General features: G+C 41.2%; 1 protein-coding gene across 1 annotated transcript; it reads left to right on the top strand.

Moving 5' to 3' along the window:
• Window positions 1–3,771: 3,771 nt before the first annotated feature.
• LOC139204914 (V-type proton ATPase subunit C 1-A-like) lies at window positions 3,772–16,869 on the top strand. The gene is made up of 13 exons (XM_070834939.1): window positions 3,772–3,907; window positions 4,402–4,562; window positions 5,120–5,187; window positions 6,210–6,295; window positions 6,771–6,865; window positions 8,648–8,739; window positions 13,726–13,824; window positions 13,931–13,999; window positions 14,214–14,306; window positions 14,557–14,650; window positions 15,162–15,259; window positions 15,349–15,475; window positions 16,214–16,869. The coding sequence occupies exons 2-13, from the start codon at window positions 4,431–4,433 to the stop codon at window positions 16,310–16,312; spliced, it is 1,152 nt and encodes a 383-aa protein (XP_070691040.1). The 5' UTR covers window positions 3,772–3,907; window positions 4,402–4,430; the 3' UTR covers window positions 16,313–16,869.
• Window positions 16,870–17,901: the final 1,032 nt, after the last annotated feature.

Here is a 17,901-nt window from a genome sequence, read left to right as displayed (position 1 = left end):
CTCACTCAAAAATACAGCAAAATATGTATCCTTGCAATACACATGAGAACAATAACTTCTGAATTCAGCACAATGCTGTGTTTTCTAGGATTAAATAAGCATTTTATTTTAAATTGTGTATATGTTATTAACAAGAACAAACCAAGACTGCCTAAATCTTTACCATCCTGATTGAGCTGCATCATAACACTACCTGACCTGTTGTTGTGTTTTTTACCAACCAGCCATTAGTTGTGAATTCACATTACTGTGAAATTCTTCAGAGTGTTAGATGAGCTTTGAGCACTCTCCAGGGAGAAATAAACAATGGCAGCATTTGTTTCTCTAATAAAACTATTGCTAAGAGTCCATTGTAAAGGCTGCGGAGGCAGTGTCTTTTCCTCGACCTGCAACACAAAAGCTGTTCCGTGTTTTGTGCCTGTTTTCTCCAACGCAAAATGAGACGATGTATATATAAGTCTAATCACACATAGCATCTAAAGTGGCTTCCAGTAAAGCACAATGTCTGATTTCCATTGTTTGTATCATAATAGCCATCGCAGCCATTGGGTATGCGACAGCGAGACATGTGTACCACCCACTGTGAGGGCAAATACTCCAGTGGCTGCATTGTGCAGCAGGAATTCTTATTTGCAAACATTGCAAACAGATTACATCAACACGCAGACTTAGAAAGAGCCAGCATAGATCAGCCCAGACTGACCAAAAGTCTGCAGCCAGAGAGGAATAAACAACATAATCCAACAACGAAAAGAGAAAAAGAAAACAGCACATTCAACTAAATTGATTTCTCTTTGTTTTCTAAGCATACATGTAATTTTATAAACAAAAATGAATATATGCAAACACAATAAGACATCTATAAATCTGCAACACATCTTCATATTTGAATAACGATAACTTACTTACTCATTACATGAACTAGTGATTGGTTAAACACGTCATGAACTGGTCTTATGCAACAGACTTCAGTGTTTTAAGTGTTGTTAAGTCACTCAGCAGCTCTTTTTGCCAAAGAATGTTTCTCCTCCTCACACTGATCTGAATGTTAAGCAGGGAAATATAAAGCTCCTGGCTGCAGGAATATAACAAATACGCAATCTCATTAAATGACCCGATCCAAGAATGTCTTTCCTGTCAGTTACTCCAACCACATGCTGGAAATATTTGTGGAAATTCAATGCAACCTTCTTTACTGACCAAATGACCAAAAAACGAATTGTAAAATGGTTCCTTGTTTTGTTTCTACCATACGCCACTCTAAGGGAACTACCTTTATCTCTGGGCTTTCCCAGGACTTGTCAGTTTAAACAATAGTATCAAAGAGGTGGAGAGATATAGCCAGATAGTCAAACAATAACACAATCTAAAAAATGATTTACATTTCACCCGTGTTTCCTTTTTGCCAAGATAGAAGTTCATAACATAACTCTGTGTCAGTAGCTGAGATCATTATATGTGGTTTACTGTAAAAGTTGATTGTTTCTGGAAGACCAAGCCAATTAAACTACATATAGACGCTTCTTGTTGTTGTTATTAAAGTGTTTTTGTCTTGTGATTTGTACATTCTTCAAGTAAATCATGTTAGGGAAGGCTGGTGTGTCTGTAATGGATGTGAGAGTGTACTAATGTAGCCTACATACTGCATGTGTGTCCCACATACTGCAACCTGTGTGTGTATCCACACTCACATCAAAGACAAAGTGCGTGTACAGGAGCATGCTTGTATTTTTGGAAGCAGTAGGTCACCGTAGTCCAGGTGAACTGAGTACAGGTAGTTTAGAGATTAAGCAGGTGCTGTGCACAGTGACACAGTGTATACAAAGCAGTTAAGGAAACCGTAATTCCTGGAACTCCTGCACAGTCATTGTTTTTCTTTCTAGAAAAAATTCAGGGGTCATTTTCTAAAGAAATAGACAAAACGAGATGACGGTAGTATACCCATGGCAGCAGTTATAAGATTTTCTAGCTATTTAATGCTTCTGCTCCATTATGATTTTAAACAAATCACAAGACATGTGTGTGTGTGTGTGTGTGTGTGTGTGAGAAGCAGCGATGGTTGTTTTCCTTGAGCTCTGGGAGTCCATGCCAGGACACTGTGTTGAATGGTGTGCATAAAAAGGGATGGCAATGAGCTTGTAAACGGTTACGTATCCATTCAGTGCTATATTTTGCTAAAATGACACCTTTCTGCCTTATTGAACATGAAGAGATCACCAGACTCTCAGCAGTAGTTTGCGTTCTGCAGACTGACTGATTGTGGCGTGTGTGTGTGTGTGTGTGTGTCCTGATAACATCCCGGCAGACTGGCCTCTAGCCAGCAATGGGCAAGCTCACCCTGCTGTTTGATGTCGTGGATTGGCTCCAGGCAGACCAAGCATTGTGTCCCAAACAATGAACCCCAGACCCACTGTACTATAAACATGTCCCTTTGGGGGCGTTTTCCTCAGAATCTGTGCAGGAGACACCCAAAGTCAGGAAACCTGACCCGGCTTTTCCAAAATTAGTAACTCTAAAGTCTGAAATGCTGCTGACTTGGCATCCAAGATCGCCTGTCTGCTTCTCTAATAAGGTAATAATGCACTTGGAATGCTGACTGACGCTCAAGTCTGGGGTGGAGTTCCTATTTCATCTTGCAATTCAGGAAATTTAGTTAAATTCAATATGACGAATGACAAAATGTTGCTTCACTTAAAGTAGTTTATTTATAAAATTGACTGTGGCATGAATCAGCCCCATTCTGTAAAATAAAGTCCTTATTACAAAATTTACTGAGCTACGTGCTGCATTCATTCATTCTAGCAGTGGTGGAATGTAACTAAATATATTTACTCGAGTACTGCAGGTACAATTTTAAGGCACTTTATTTGAGTTTTTCCATTTTATGCTGCATTATGCTTCTGCTCCACCACATTTCAGAGGGAAACATTATGCTTTTTACTCCACCACATTTACAGCTTAAGTCACAACCTCCTTTGAAGATTTAGATTGTTAAAATTATAAATCAACTAATACATTCTGATATATTTTTTATGTATAAAACTACCCAGCAGTATACCGTATGAAGAAATGAAAATTAGTTGCATCTTTACCAGCTGCAACGTTACAGTGATGAATAGTCCAATAACATGATATTAACCTGAAAATAGGTCGTTCTGCACAAAGAGTACTTTTACATTTGTTACTTTAAGTATATTTTGGAGCTAATACTTTTGTACTTTTACTTAAGTATGATTTTGAATGCAGGAGTTTTTTTAGTTTTACACTTCTTCTTGCCTCTTTTACTTCTACTACTTCTTGACATGGTTCCTTTGAGTAGAGTGCAGCCTTATTATTGACACTGACCCGGCCCTCTATCTGTCTGCTCACAAGAATCTGCCTTACTGATGAGTCCTTGAACCAGAGAGTCAAACTCCCTCCTAACAATCAGAATAACACCATCATCGTTTGAGGTTACTCGCCTTGCAGTACCCACTGTCCACCAGCTGTGGTCGCTGCTGAGTTTCTCCAGTGTGTTTAGGTTCCACCTACATGGTAGCTCAATATCCCGGAATTCTCGCGAGATTTTGGACAAGGCACTGCAGTTAGACTTAGGGTTATGGGTATGGTTAGGTTTAGGACTACTTTATGGTTATGGTTATGGTAAAGGTTATGGTTAGGGTAAAGATTAGTGTTAGCGTTACCCAATAACAAACAACTCTCCAAATCTCGCGAGAGTGGCAAACCCATGGTTACCGTCAGTGTAAGATTCTTTCCGGGTCATCTGGCAGATCAGCTGACTCTGATGCTGCTGGAAGACCCCACCAAGTGTATTGAGAGTGTATAGCAACTATGAAAAATATCAAGCCATAGAAACGATTTTAACAGCTGTATTTTCACCGTTTACGGGCACGTGTCGTATCCACAGGTGAGTGAAATTGTGAAACAAACGTAACAACCGCCTGTGCTGTTGTTGTTGTGAGCAAAGCTAGGTGGTTAGCGGTCGCTAATCCTTGCTTGGATATTGCCTGACATTAACTCTCGGCTTGTATACAACGCCTTTTAGGTCTCATTCATGTCTGTGTAATGTTAGGTACCAGTCTGGGAATGAGGATAGATATACCTAATGTTGACAAAACAGTAATATTAGTCTGTAATGGATTTAAACTGTGAATGAGCTCATTCTCAGCAGCGTAGCATCATTTCTTTAGCTCGCTCAGTGGTAAACAGTGTCAGGACACTTCATGACAGCAGCAATAGATTTGCAGGTCTGTGGAGCTAAAATGAAGTAAAGACAGTGGGTTTGTAAATGCAGTACTCCTCCTGTATTGTCGTCAAAGCAATGCTATTGATAAAGAGACAGATCCAGTGTTTCTCAGGGTTTTTACTTGCTGTTGAGACAAACTGCCTCTTGCCTCTCAGTTTCCTCTAGTTGCACCAGTGCTGAAACCATGACAGAGTTTTGGTTGATCTCTGCACCGGGAGAGAAGACCTGCCAGCAGACATGGGACAAAATGATGGCAGCCACCACACGCACCAACAACCTCTCCACCAACCACAAGTTCAACATCCCAGACCTCAAGGTTAGCATGGATTTCTGGACGTCACCTACTCAAGTGGTTGAATGTGGACAGAATTTTCTTTCTTGCAGGATTATTTCTTTGAAAATCACATGATGGTTTTACATGGAAAGGTTGGCTAATATGAGAATCACTCACCTTATATATCCACTGTCAAGAATAAGATGATTGTGTGTAATGGGAACAGTCTTTGCACAGATCCGTTGGCTGCATGTTGAAGTGTTGGTTGGGTGAAGTTTTCATCCACAGAGCAGCTCCGCTCGTCTGGTTTGGTTCCTCTCTGTGCCGAAGGTGAAGTAACCCCGCTGACCTTGCTGCCACATGGGGCTGTAATGTTCTCCTGGAACTGTTAGCATTGCATGAGCCGCTCCGGACAAAGAGGCGCCGTCCTAAGCACATAGGGCCCCCTGGATGTCACTGTAGGCGCGTTGAACCCCAGATGTGACTGTTTAAACACAACCCTGCTGACCCCACTTAAAAACGACCCAGATCGCAAGACTGATGAGTCAAAAGTTGTTATGTGCTGATGTTTTGCTTTTTGCTTTTTGTGCTCCAAACAGGTGGGGACACTAGATGTCTTGGTTGGGCTGTCGGATGAATTAGCCAAATTAGACTCCTTTGTTGAAAGGTATGCTTCCTGCTGTATCCTGTTTCGGAATTAACACAGCCCATCTTTATCTCTGAGGAAATATCTCTGTAGTGATTACATTTTACAGGGCTCTTATAATCATGTTGAATGCAATCTGTGTTTTAAAGGGTATAAAAGTCTCCCTTAACCTGTGCAGGGTCCTGACTTTCTGATGTCGCTGGCTTACCATTCCCTAATCCCTTCCCCTTACCTTGTAACAATGAGGAATTTCACAGGGGCCTGAGGCTAGCGGGCCTCGCAGTCTAAACCTGGCAATTTACAGTTGGGTGACACACCAGCAGCTCTTTCTTTTCTCATATTTATACCCGGTGACTCATGGGCCGCGAGTATGTTTGAGTGTAATTTATAGTCTTTTGGAAATATTGACATCCAAAACTCGCACACAGCCATTACTGCCTGAGCTCGGCTTTGCTTCCTTTGTGGATATTTCCAAGTCTGTGGGAAAGACCAGCCTTGCAACACGGTGTCACTTGTTTGACTACAGCCTGTCTTTAATCTCATTCCTTTTTTGAAGTTTCCATCCAGCATATCTGGGAAAAAAGAATGAATACAGAATTCTTCAAAATTGCACCCGTTTATTGTTTTAATTCATGTTTTGATTGGTTTACTTGTATTAATGTGTTGTTCTTTTGTCCGTTATTTGAACAATAAAAATGTTTTATAGATACTCAAAATTAAACCTCAGTGGCCGATGTACTTCTTATAAACTTTTTCAGCATGAGGTGTGACTTGGCTGGCGGTCTTTCCTTGGCTTCACTACTGTCGACAGATCTGCTTTGATCTACTGCTGAACTGTGTGGTTAAAAAATCTTGAAATTGCTGTGTCAGGAAATCGCCTTAACCGAAACGTGTAAAAGTTTTTGATGTGCGTGTATGTTTGTGTTAAACTTGGGTGGGGGGGGTGAGGTTGTGGTAGTGCTGTGAGTGTGTGGTTTACACTGGCTTTGTGCATGCAGTTTGTGTTGGCATGGCTTGTTTTGATGTCTCCTGGCTGTTCACAGTGTGGTGAAGAAGGTTGCTCAGTACATGGCCGACGTGCTGGAGGACAGTCGAGACAAAGTACAGGAGAACCTGCTGGCCAACGGAGGTACAGTGACGGTTACCATAGAGTGTGTCTTGATCATTTAATACCATAGGGCTGCTTCTCATGATTATTTTTGTTACTGTTTAATCCGTTGATTATTTTCTTGATTAATCGATTCATTGCTTGGTGAAAAATGTCCATCACAATATCCTAGAAGCCAAGGTGACCTCATCAAATCTCTTGATTTGTCCAACGAATATCCAAAACCCCAAAATATTCAATGTCTATTAATACAATACTAAAAAAGCAGCACATTTGCACTTTTTAGAACCTGGAACAATCAAATTTGTTTGCTTTAAAAAGGACGTAATTAATAAATAAAACTTAGTTGCAGTTCTAATTATAAAGGAAACCATTTGGGAAAATGCATAGCTGTAAATACCTGAAATCAAACTCATATTTAACCAACTTCTATTTTACTACGATCTCATAATAAGCATATAATAACCTGAAGGGTCTTTTGTTTTCCTTTTTTCAGTTGATCTTGTCACCTACATCACAAGATTTCAATGGGACATGGCAAAATATCCCATCAAACAGTCACTTAAAAACATCTCTGAAATCATCTCAAAGGTAAGTGCCTCAGCTAGATTGGAAAAAATGTGAGTTCAGCATATACAGTGGGGCAAAAAAGTATTTAGTCAGCCACCAATTGTGCAGGTTCTCCAACTTAAAGATGAGAGAGGCCTGTAATTTTCATCATAGGTATACCTCAACTATGAGAGACAAAATGAGAAAAAAAAAATCCAGAAAATCACATTGTCTGATTTTTAAAGAATTTATTTGCAAATTATGGTGGAAAATAAGTATTTTGTCAATAACAAAAGTTCATCTCAATACTTTGTTATATACCCTTTGTTGGCAATGACAGAGGTCAAACGTTTTCTGTAAGTCTTCACAAGGTTTTCACACACTGTTGCTGGTATTTTGGCCCATTCCTCCATGCAGATCTCCTCTAGAGCAGTGATGTTTTGGGGCTGTCGCTGGGCAACACGGACTTTCAACTCCCTCCAAAGATTTTCTATGGGGTTGAGATCTGGAGACTGGCTAGGCCACTCCAGGACCTTGAAATGCTTCTTATGAAGCCACTCCTTCGTTGCCCGGGGCGGTGTGTTTGGGATCATTGTCATGCTGAAAGACCCAGCCATGTTTCATCTTCAGTGCCCTTGCTGATGGAAGGAGGTTTTCACTCAAAATGTCACGATACATGGCCCCATTCATTCTTTCCTTTACACGGATCAGTCGTCCTGGTCCCTTTGCAGAAAAACAGCCCCAAAGCATGATGTTTCCACCCCCATGCTTCACAGTAGGTATGGTGTTCTTTGGATGCAACTCAGCATTCTTTCTCCTCCAAACACGACAAACCAAACCAAAAACCAAAAAGTTCTATTTTGGTTTCATCTGACCATATGACATTCTCCCAATCCTCTTCTGGATCATCCAAATGCTCTCTAGCAAACTTCAGACGGGCCTGGACATGTACTGGCTTAAGCAGGGGGACACGTCTGGCACTGCAGGATTTGAGTCCCTGGCGGCGTAGTGTGTTACTGATGGTAGCCTTTGTTACTTTGGTCCCAGCTCTCTGCAGGTCATTCACTAGGTCCCCCCGTGTGGTTCTGGGATTTTTGCTCACCATTCTTGTGATCATTTTTGACCCCACGGGGTGAGATCTTGCGTGGAGCCCCAGATCGAGGGAGATTATCAGTGGTCTTGTAGGTCTTCCATTTTCTAATAATTGCTCCCACAGTTGATTTCTTCACACCAAGCTGCTTACCTATTGCAGATTCAGTCTTCCCAGCCTGGTGCAGGTCTACAATTTTGTTTCTGGTGTCCTTTGACAGCTCTTTGGTCTTGGCCATAGTGGAGTTTGGAGTGAGCCTCTTAAAGAAGAAGTTCCAGGTCTGTGAGAGCCAGAAATCTTGCTTGTTTGTTGGTGACCAAATACTTATTTTACCGAGGAATTTACCAATTAATTCATTAAAAATCCTACAATGTGATTTCCTGGATTCTTTCTCCCCATTCTGTCTCTCATAGTTGAAGTGTACCTATGATGAAAATTACAGGCCTCTCTCATCTTTTTAAGTGGGACAACTTGCACAATTGGTGGCTGACTAAATACTTTTTTGCCCCACTGTATGTTTCAACATCTATACAGAGATTTATGTAAAATGTCTTTATTGTTTGTGTCTGTAGCCTAATGTGCTGTCGTACTAGAGCTCTAGCTGCGTAGGAGTTCCATCCAGCCTTTGTGTACCAATATTACTCTTAGGTGCTCTGTTTGGAGGCATTTCTTAAATAGCATATTAAGCTGTATTGTATTTGTCATTCATAAATAATGTGTTTCATCTTTTACAGCAAGTAACTCAGATCGACAATGACTTGAAGACCAGAGCGTCAGCATATAACAACCTGAAGGGAAACCTGCAGAACTTAGAAAGGAAGAATGCGTGAGTAATTAGTAATCATATGAATGCTCCAGAGCATTCACACTATATGTTCTTCTACTGAAATATTTTGCCGCGCTTCTCCTCCCACACCGTTCAAGGTATGAACGTCATTCAAACTGCTAAATGTGCAGCTCAATCGGGAATTGAGTGCTATGACTTTTCTCATTCATAGCATTCATAGTTTCCATAATATTCAGTATGAAATTTTTGCTCGTGGTGCACTGCAATTTCTTCAGGAATTGCAATTTTTCTATTTCAAATAATAAAATTCAGTGATGCTGTTGACTAGATCAAAGTCCGATGGTCAAACGAGTGATTTCACAGCTTGCGACGCTCAAAAACATTTATAGACTGATTTACAGACATCTCTGGCTACTATGTACAATTGGCATCAAATCCTTGAGCACTTCCTGGGGGCGTGGTTTGATGTTGGGGCGGCCATTTTGTTGAAATTTGTAAATAAATATGATGATGCGTCATCATTCAAAATGGTTCTGATGCCTCAACATTCTAAAATGCTTTGATGACACATCAAAGGCATTTAGAATGTTTACCCTCAGTTTGAGTATATATAAGGCACAAGTTTGAAAACTCACCAGTTTCATACTCACAGATACACACAGCGATCACAGATAACAGATACTCACAGCGATTTTGGGAAAGCGATTTTAGATAGCGATTTTGGTTAGCGATTTTGGGAAAGCGATTTTAGATAGCGATTTTGGTTAGCGATTTTGGATAGTGATTTCAGCCAGTTCTTCAAGACAGTTAGTCTACAGAGAACATCAATGGAAGGAATCGACCATCCCATTCGCAGCCGGACGTGGCAGCCGACTCAAAACAAGCCGAGGAGGCAGCCGCGTCAAAACGAGCCGAGGGGGCAGCCACCTCAAAACGAGCCGAGGAGGCAGCCACCTCAAAACGAGCCGAGGGGGCAGCCACCTCAAAACGAGCCGAGGAGGCAGCCACCTCCAAACGTCAACAGCGGACAGCCGCCTCAAAACGAGCCGAGGGAGCAGCCGCCTCAAAACGAGCCGAGGGAGCAGCCATCTCTACACCAGCAGCTGCATCAAGAAAGACAGAAGAGGTTCAAGGCAGAAGATGAGTTGGACATCTTCAAGTCTAGGCTCCAGGAGGCAGAGAAGAAATTACAAGAGGAGCGCAACTGGAGATGCAGGCGAGAAAATGAGGTGGACATGCTGAAAGAAGAAATAAAGAGTCTCTCCTCCACAGCCGAGCCCCAGGACCAGTCAAACAACAGTGGCAACCAGGATCTTATTAGGGATCTAGAAGCTCAGGTCCTGGATGAAAGACAGAAGACTCACTCCGCCAGACAAACACTTGTAGAAGTCCTGCAACTTTTTAGGGAGAGAATCAACAAGGACATCAGCCTGATTTTAGAGCTGACAGCCAAAAACGTCTCCCTTGGCAAAGTGATGCAGGGGCTGAAAAATGACCAGAAAGCCGTCAGCAGACTGACGTCTGAGCTTGAGGATGTAAAGAAGCAGCTGCATGAGAAGACCAGCGCCGAACTCAAGCCTGCTTCTAGTCTGCAGACTCAGCAGAAGGTCAGCACACAGACTGTTGAGCAGTTTGAGGAGGTCAAGAAGCAGCTGGAGGAGAAGACCAGTGCCGAACTTGAACTGACCTCCCAGCTGAAGACTCAGCAGGAGGTCTGCAGACTGACTGCTGAGGAGCTGAAGGAGGTGAAGAAGCAGCTGGAGGAGAAGACCAGTGCCGAACTTGAACTGGCCTCCCAGCTGAAGACTCAGCAGGAGGTCTGCAGACTGACTGCTGAGGAGCTGAAGGAGGTCAAGAAGCAGCTGGAGGAGAAGACCAGTGCCGAACTCAAACTGGCCTCCCAGCTGAAGACTCAGCAGGAGGTCTGCAGACAAACTATCGAGCAGTTCGAGGAGGTCAAGAAGCAGCTGGAGGAGAAGACCAGCTCCAACCTTGAACTAGCCACCAGTCTGCAGACTCAGCAGGTGGTCTGCAGACTGACTGCTGAGGAGCTGAAGGAGGTGAAGAAGCAGCTGGAAGAAAAGACCAGCGCCGAGCTTGAGCTGGCCTCAAGTCTGCAGACTCAGCAGGAGGTCTCCAGACTGAGTGCTGAACAGTTTGAGGAGGTGAACAAGCAGCTGGAAGAGAAGACCAGCGCCGAACTCAAGCTGGCCTCCCAGCTGAACACTGAGCAGGAGGTCTGCAGACTGACTGCTGAGGAGCTGAAGGAGGTGAAGAAGCAGCTGGAAGAAAAGACCAGCGCCGAACTGGAGCTGGCCTCCCAGCTGAAGACTCAGCAGGATGCCTATCAGGCACTGGAGAGGGAAGTGGAGATGTTTTGTGAGCTGACTGCAACATCCTCCCCACTGGAGAACGCAGACACTCCTGAGAACATCCAGGAAACAGAGGAGCACATCTCAGCTTGGAGGCTCTTCAAGAAAGCTCTGACGCCAAAACACCGGCGCAAGTACAAGAGCAAGAAGAAGGTCCAGGACCTGGACTAACACTCACACACACACACTCCCTCTCACACACACACACACACACACACACACAGACACACACACACACACACACACACACACACACACACACACACACACGGGAACGGGTTTTCTCCGGGTGCTCCGGTTTCTCCCACATAGACACAATAATTGGAATAAGAATAAATAAATTGATAAATAGATAAATTGTACCTGTATCGTTGTATTTCATTGTTCATCATCCTTCATGCTCTTGTCTCACTGTTCATATCACAGTGTGATCAAATACTGGTTTTCTATCAAGGGTTGAATTATTGGCTGAAATTGTGAACACTGAGAAAAAACACATAATTACAGTGGAAATCAAATATACCTGCACACTGTTAAAAACTTAGAATGAAAGTATGACTGTATATAAGTATAACTGTTCTCACATTTGATTGGTAGAAAGACAAAAGTGTCAAAGTGTTGAACGAAGCAGAATTAATAAGGGATCATATCAGGGACATGCGGTCATCATGAAAAGTAAAAAAACAAATGATACAATAAAATAAATATTAATATTTGTTAAGTGACCTGTGCAATAAGTGTCACTTCTGTACAATTCCAATAATTTCAATCATTTTTAAAAATCAAAATAGTTAAATGTGCATATTTCCTGTTAAATTACAGGGAAACGCGCTAAATGGGGCAGAGGCGAGTTCAGCCTCCCCTCAGATTATGTAATCCCTCCCAAACTGGGATAAACTCATGCCTTTTGCTTTCTCACTGTTTGACACCAATGTTAAGCTTGAACACTGTAAAACATCACAGCCCCTTTTAATTATGTCAATTTATATTTTCTCTTTAACTCAAAGTGCTCGGATATGTTTTAGATTTTTAACTCAGTTATTCTAGTTTATTGTAGGTTAAATTTACATTCATCATCTTGTCTACTTGAAAATGTCAGATTGACTGAACTTGCTTTATCAAGTTATCAGTTAAAAAGAAAGAAAAGAAAAATGGTGAAAGTGACGTCTTCAAGCTACAGAGAAAAAATACTTGCTTCTGCATTTGATTCTGAAAAAAAAAACACCTTTAAAGTAACGGCAAGGTTGAAACAACTTGTTATATCCTGGAGATAAGCCATGTTTTAACTTGGACTAAAGCATATAGACATAGACATAGATATACCTGCACCCCACCCAATGTGTTCAAATGTCCTTACTGACCCTGTTTTGTTGTTTGTTTTTGTGTTGTGTTATATATATATTATTTAATATTTTGGGTGGACTTCAGGTCTGAAGTGTTGCTGCTGAAAAGCGTTCACACTGTTCTTAACTTAACAACTCCTTCATACTTTGTGCTAAAACTTTGTTTAAAAAAACTTTGTGCTTAAACATTTCAGCCTTTTTAAACTTTTGAAAATATTCAGCTTTTTTCAACTTTCATTTAACATTGAAGTCTATGGGCTGAATGTTCAAATCATCCTCAACTTCCCCCACTTTGAGAGGTTATAGCTTCCTCATACTTTCAGCTAGAGACTTCATTCAACTTTTAAACAGGTCACCTGTTATGTTACCACATAATTCAGCTTATTGATATCTTTTACGGTTTTTACAATATTGACAATATCAGTTTTAGTTTTATGTTGTTTTCCCTTCTCATATTTTATGGGTGTGTATTGCGCTGCCTAGAGTGGGTGACGTTATCGCCAGAGCGCAGAGGAGCATACACAGCGGCCTCCATGAGCCTCGAAGCGACAGGAGTGCCAACCGACTGCCTCATTGACTGCTATGTTAACTGAGAGCACAAACTTGAGTGGGAAGGCAGAAACAAACACTTTTCTAACCTGCTCCAGCTCTCTCAATTTAGAAGTTAGAGACATCAAACTACATGTACGTGTTCAGCAGAGTGTCTTCTTTCCACAGGTCCACACATTAAAGCTGTGACAGTTATTGTTTTTAGCTAAAACCTGGATTTTCACAGGTGTGTCACAGCTGAAATCTCAATGTAAAGAGCTGTGTGAGCCCAGAGTGACTCAGCAGGCACTGACAGCTGAGTGATACGCCGATGGTGCATTCACAGGCAGTAGGAATTGCCAGCGTTCAAATCAGGGAAGCTTAAACCATGAATTACAGTTACAAAAGGCAGCAATGCAGTGTGACGTCAGCTATTCAGCAGGCAGCATTCGCACTGCAATTTCTTCAGGAATTGCAAATTTTCTAGTGTACAAATGTGGCAGCCAAACACTACATTTAGCCTGAAGAGGTTTTCATAGGAGCAGTAGTTTCTTTATTTTATTGGTTTAGGGAATTCAAAATTAGATCTTTAGTTAATTTAGGAAGTGAGCTGCAGTGTATCAGAAGCATCAGCGTTTTGTGTCACCTTAGTCTGCACTTCCGCATCAGTCAAACTTCAAGGATCACTAAACCAGGTTTCCATGAGCTTGTCAGCCCAGTCTGACCCAGAGTGGCTTTGGCTCTCACAGTAATGTTGTTGTAATACTGTGGTCTGCCACCAGGGGGAGCCTGCTGACCAGGAGCCTGGCTGACATCGTCAAGAAGGAAGACTTTGTTCTTGGTTCAGAGTACCTCGTCACTCTGGTGGTCGTTGTACCAAAGTGAGTCTTAGCGCCTTAGCAGGCTTTGTCTGGATGCATGACGCAATTCAGGAGAACGAGAAACTGAAGTGCTATCTCAGTCTGTCTTTGTCCTTTGCTCTCACAGGGTGGCATACACTGACTGGCACAAAACATATGAAACACTGGCTGAGATGGTGGTGCCTCGATCCTCAAAGTAAGTGGTGTCATCTTGTTGAATAAAATGTCAGATGGCACATTAATCAGAGAAACACAGATAACGTTGTGCAATTTTAGCGAGTGATTTGTTTCTCTTGATTTCAATTTCATCTGTATTCATTCTAATTTCTTACACTGTACTGTGGGGTTAATCTACAGTTTCTTATCAGTATCATCACAGCAGTATAACAAGTATCTGTCTTTACTCCCAGTCTGCTGTTTGAGGACAGTGACAGTGGTCTGTTCAGTGTCACTCTGTTCATGAAAGCCATGGATGACTTCAAACACAAAGCCAGAGAGAACAAGTAAGTGCACAGAACCGACTGAAACACGAACAAAGGGTGTGAAAAGAGTCTACAAGAGAAAATTAGCTATTTTAAAAGAAGCCTGACTGCAAATATAAATAGCTGTAACTAAATATATCACTACAGTGATCACAGATTCATATCACACCTTAGACTCTGCTCACATTGTTAAAGCCAGTGTCTTTATACAAGCAGAAATGTTCACAATCACATGAAGCTGACTTCTGCCTCCTACATCTTATTTCTGTAGGTTCGTAGTGAGAGACTTCCAGTACAATGAAGAGGAGATGAAGGCCGACAGAGAGGAGATGACTCGGCTCTCCACAGATAAGAAGAAGCAGTTTGTAAGTTATGGAACGGGAAAGAATTTTTTATGAAACTTAACATCGACATAACTCATGCGTTAGATAGTTAATCATTACATTGAGGATTTAATTACTTTATTTTACAACAAACTTACTTTGTTTAATCAAAATATTCTTCTGCCACATGGTCATGGCCAAGTTACTGATTGCTCCAACACCTGAGAATTGATAGATTTACACTCAAATGTTATTACAATCTTAAAGTTTATTTCTGATCACTCCAAATAACAGACAAAGAGCAGTGTTTTCATTAGGACAACATAAATCTCCACTGTGCTGTCTAAATGAAAACTGGAGTCATTTTTGCAACACAAAGCAACTGCAGTAAAACATGTTTCTTACTTAGTGGAGGACTTTCTGCCAAAGTTGGTTTCGATATGAAACATTTTATGTCGTTGATTGCAAATGTATTCTTCTCCTGTTTGGATGAGACTTTAAGGCTGCCCCTCCCAAAAAAGACGTAACCCTAATCTGCGTCTCTTCTCTGCAGGGCCCACTTGTCCGATGGCTGAAAGTGAACTTCAGCGAAGCCTTCATCGCTTGGATCCACATCAAAGCGTTAAGAGTCTTTGTGGAATCTGTTTTAAGGTACTGCAATCAGAGATACAATATAATACGCTGCTATACAGTTATTTGACAGCGCTTGTTAAAGGTGTTTATGTAATGTGCTCCTCTAGGTATGGGCTGCCAGTGAACTTTCAGGCCATGCTCCTGCAGCCAAGCAAGAAGAACATGAAGAAGCTGCGGGAGGTGCTTAATGATCTCTATAAACATCTGGACAGCAGTGCAGCAGCTATCATTGATGTGAGTACTTTGAGAATATTGTGTAAAGGTTCTTACTGCTGTCTTAGCATCAAGAAAAAACGCTGCACATCTTGTAGCAACAAAGGTAATGATATGATGATACTATGAAAACTTTATAATCTGATTATCACATCTGAAATGATAAATACAACATATTAATACCTATACATACCTATATATATACCTATATTCTCTTATTAGTCTACTGCCTCGATCAGTAAGTCTGTCTTAACTCCTTAAAACGCCAAAGTCACAGCCACTAAACCATCTACTCCCATGTTCTACAAGGTAAAATTACAGTTTTTTTCAATGGAGTCTGGTGGCTTTGAGCTGAGAGATATAACGGCTGTTTCTGGTGATCTCTGTGGAGATCCTCTGTGTGATCCTGTGAGACACTTGGAATAACAATCTGAGCATGTCAGTGGCAAAAACAAGCTCTTTTAATGGACGTGCTCTCCCCAAAGGATTTACATTACAGCTGTTGTAGCTGAGGTGATCGGTCATTCCAAACTCAAAGTACATCCAGGTTTAAAAATACAGGAGTTCTCCTTCAACTAAATCCAAAAATCCAAAATACACACTAATTCTCAGCAGGTTCTGTGATTAAGTTTTGGACTCGGTGAAAATGTGCCCGTACTTTATTACAGCTGTGTCACGAAATGATGCTGATTTCATTCAGCTTCTCATTTGGGAGGTGACGGACATTCAAACAGCTGCTTTTTGGGTTTCTTTTTTCAGTCTGCGATGGACATCCCAGGCCTAAACCTGAGCCAGCAGGAGTATTATCCTTACGTCTACTACAAGATCGACTGCAACCTGCTGGACTTTAAAGTTTAAAGTTGTTGTCTTTATGCTGAGTTTTTGATCAAGTTTTTCCTGGTACAAACCTCACCTCCTCCTCACCCCTCCTCCCCGCTGTTCCTGCTTTCTCCCCCCCTCACTGTCGCCTCCCCCCCATCAGCTGCTTGAATGACGATGCTGCATGTTCATTCCTTGTGGTGAAAAGCCTCATCTGCAAGCTTCTACCACTTTTACAAGCAAGGGACAAAAAAAAACTTTTAAATACAGTGTTTGTTTACAGTTTATTTTTTTTCTCAAGCCACACAGATGTCTGTCTTTTTTTTGTGTGAAACAAATAAAGAAATCATGATTGTATATTTACTGCGTCATTCCACTTGTGCTGGTGTGTATCGTTAGCTACATCTTCTGTATCGGTGTTCAGAGTTGTCTGTTTACATGTGGGCAATGCTTCTGAGATTGTGGGATCACCTGTGCAGACGCTGTGCAACAAAGATGTAATATGATTGTGTGTTGTTGTCTCATGTTGTGTATATTTGCTGTCAAAAGAGATCTGTATCAGAGTATTGTGTAAGCCATTGATTGAATAAATATGACTGAGAAATGAATCACATCTAATCTGTGTGAATTAGTGACTTGATTTATAAATAACCACCGAATGCACGTCGTTCCCACTGAGATTTTATTATGATTGAGCAGAATTGAGAATATTTTGTGAGTTATATGGTGAGAGAGATAATAAAAAAGAGACATAGGGAGTGTCTCTGTGTAGTAAAAAGAGAGAGAACCTCTGTGAAGCCTCGTGATGACTCATGATCATACACAGAGCCACGGGCGATTTCGAGGAAAGTTCCTCTTTAAGCGGAAATCATTTGGAATCCACATAGCTGCAAGCAAAGTACCTCTGCAGATACCCCCAGCAGAGGGAACCAAACTAAAAAAGAAATACTCCAACACATTCAGATTTTATACTTAAGTAAAACTTTTAGCAACAAAAGTAATTTAAAGTATCAAAAGTAGTCATTATGCAAAGTGCTCCTTACATTATTGGTTAAACATTATTGATACATTAACATGGTCGAGGTGGAGCCACTTTTAACTGCTTCAGAGGGGAAGTTCATCTCCAACAAAGCATCATATTTTCTATAAACTGATATATTTTTGTGTGTAAAATCTTAAATTAACTAGAACCTACAGCTGATAAAGAAATATACTGTAAAAAGTGCAATGTTTCCAACTGAAATGTAGCGCAGTGGAAGTATAAAGTAGTAAAATAGAAATACAGTATAGTAAATTACTACAAAATTGTAGTTAAATACAATACACGAGTAAATGTGGGTATGAAATTGACTAAGTAATGCAATTGCAATGGAAGATCTGCAAACAGTACTGATCTTGATGACATGATGTGTTGATCCAGCTTGGGGAGACCAAATTAACACCACAGAAGTCACATACAGGCAGAGTCAATCCACTGGATCAATCACTGCAGCACTGGATAAATTGTCTGATACACCTTAATGGGAGAAAGTCTCAAAACTTACAATAAAAATAGAATAATAGAGAAAGAATAGAGGAATAATACAATATAAGACATTTCTGTCGATCAGTGTTTTGTTTTGTCCACA

The sequence above is a fragment of the Pempheris klunzingeri genome, chromosome 8 (assembly GCF_042242105.1).
Source record: "Pempheris klunzingeri isolate RE-2024b chromosome 8, fPemKlu1.hap1, whole genome shotgun sequence".
Lineage (NCBI taxonomy): Eukaryota > Metazoa > Chordata > Actinopteri > Acropomatiformes > Pempheridae > Pempheris > Pempheris klunzingeri.
The sequence above is the reverse complement of the archived record's forward strand: the minus strand, read 5'-3'. Positions and strand labels throughout refer to the sequence as shown.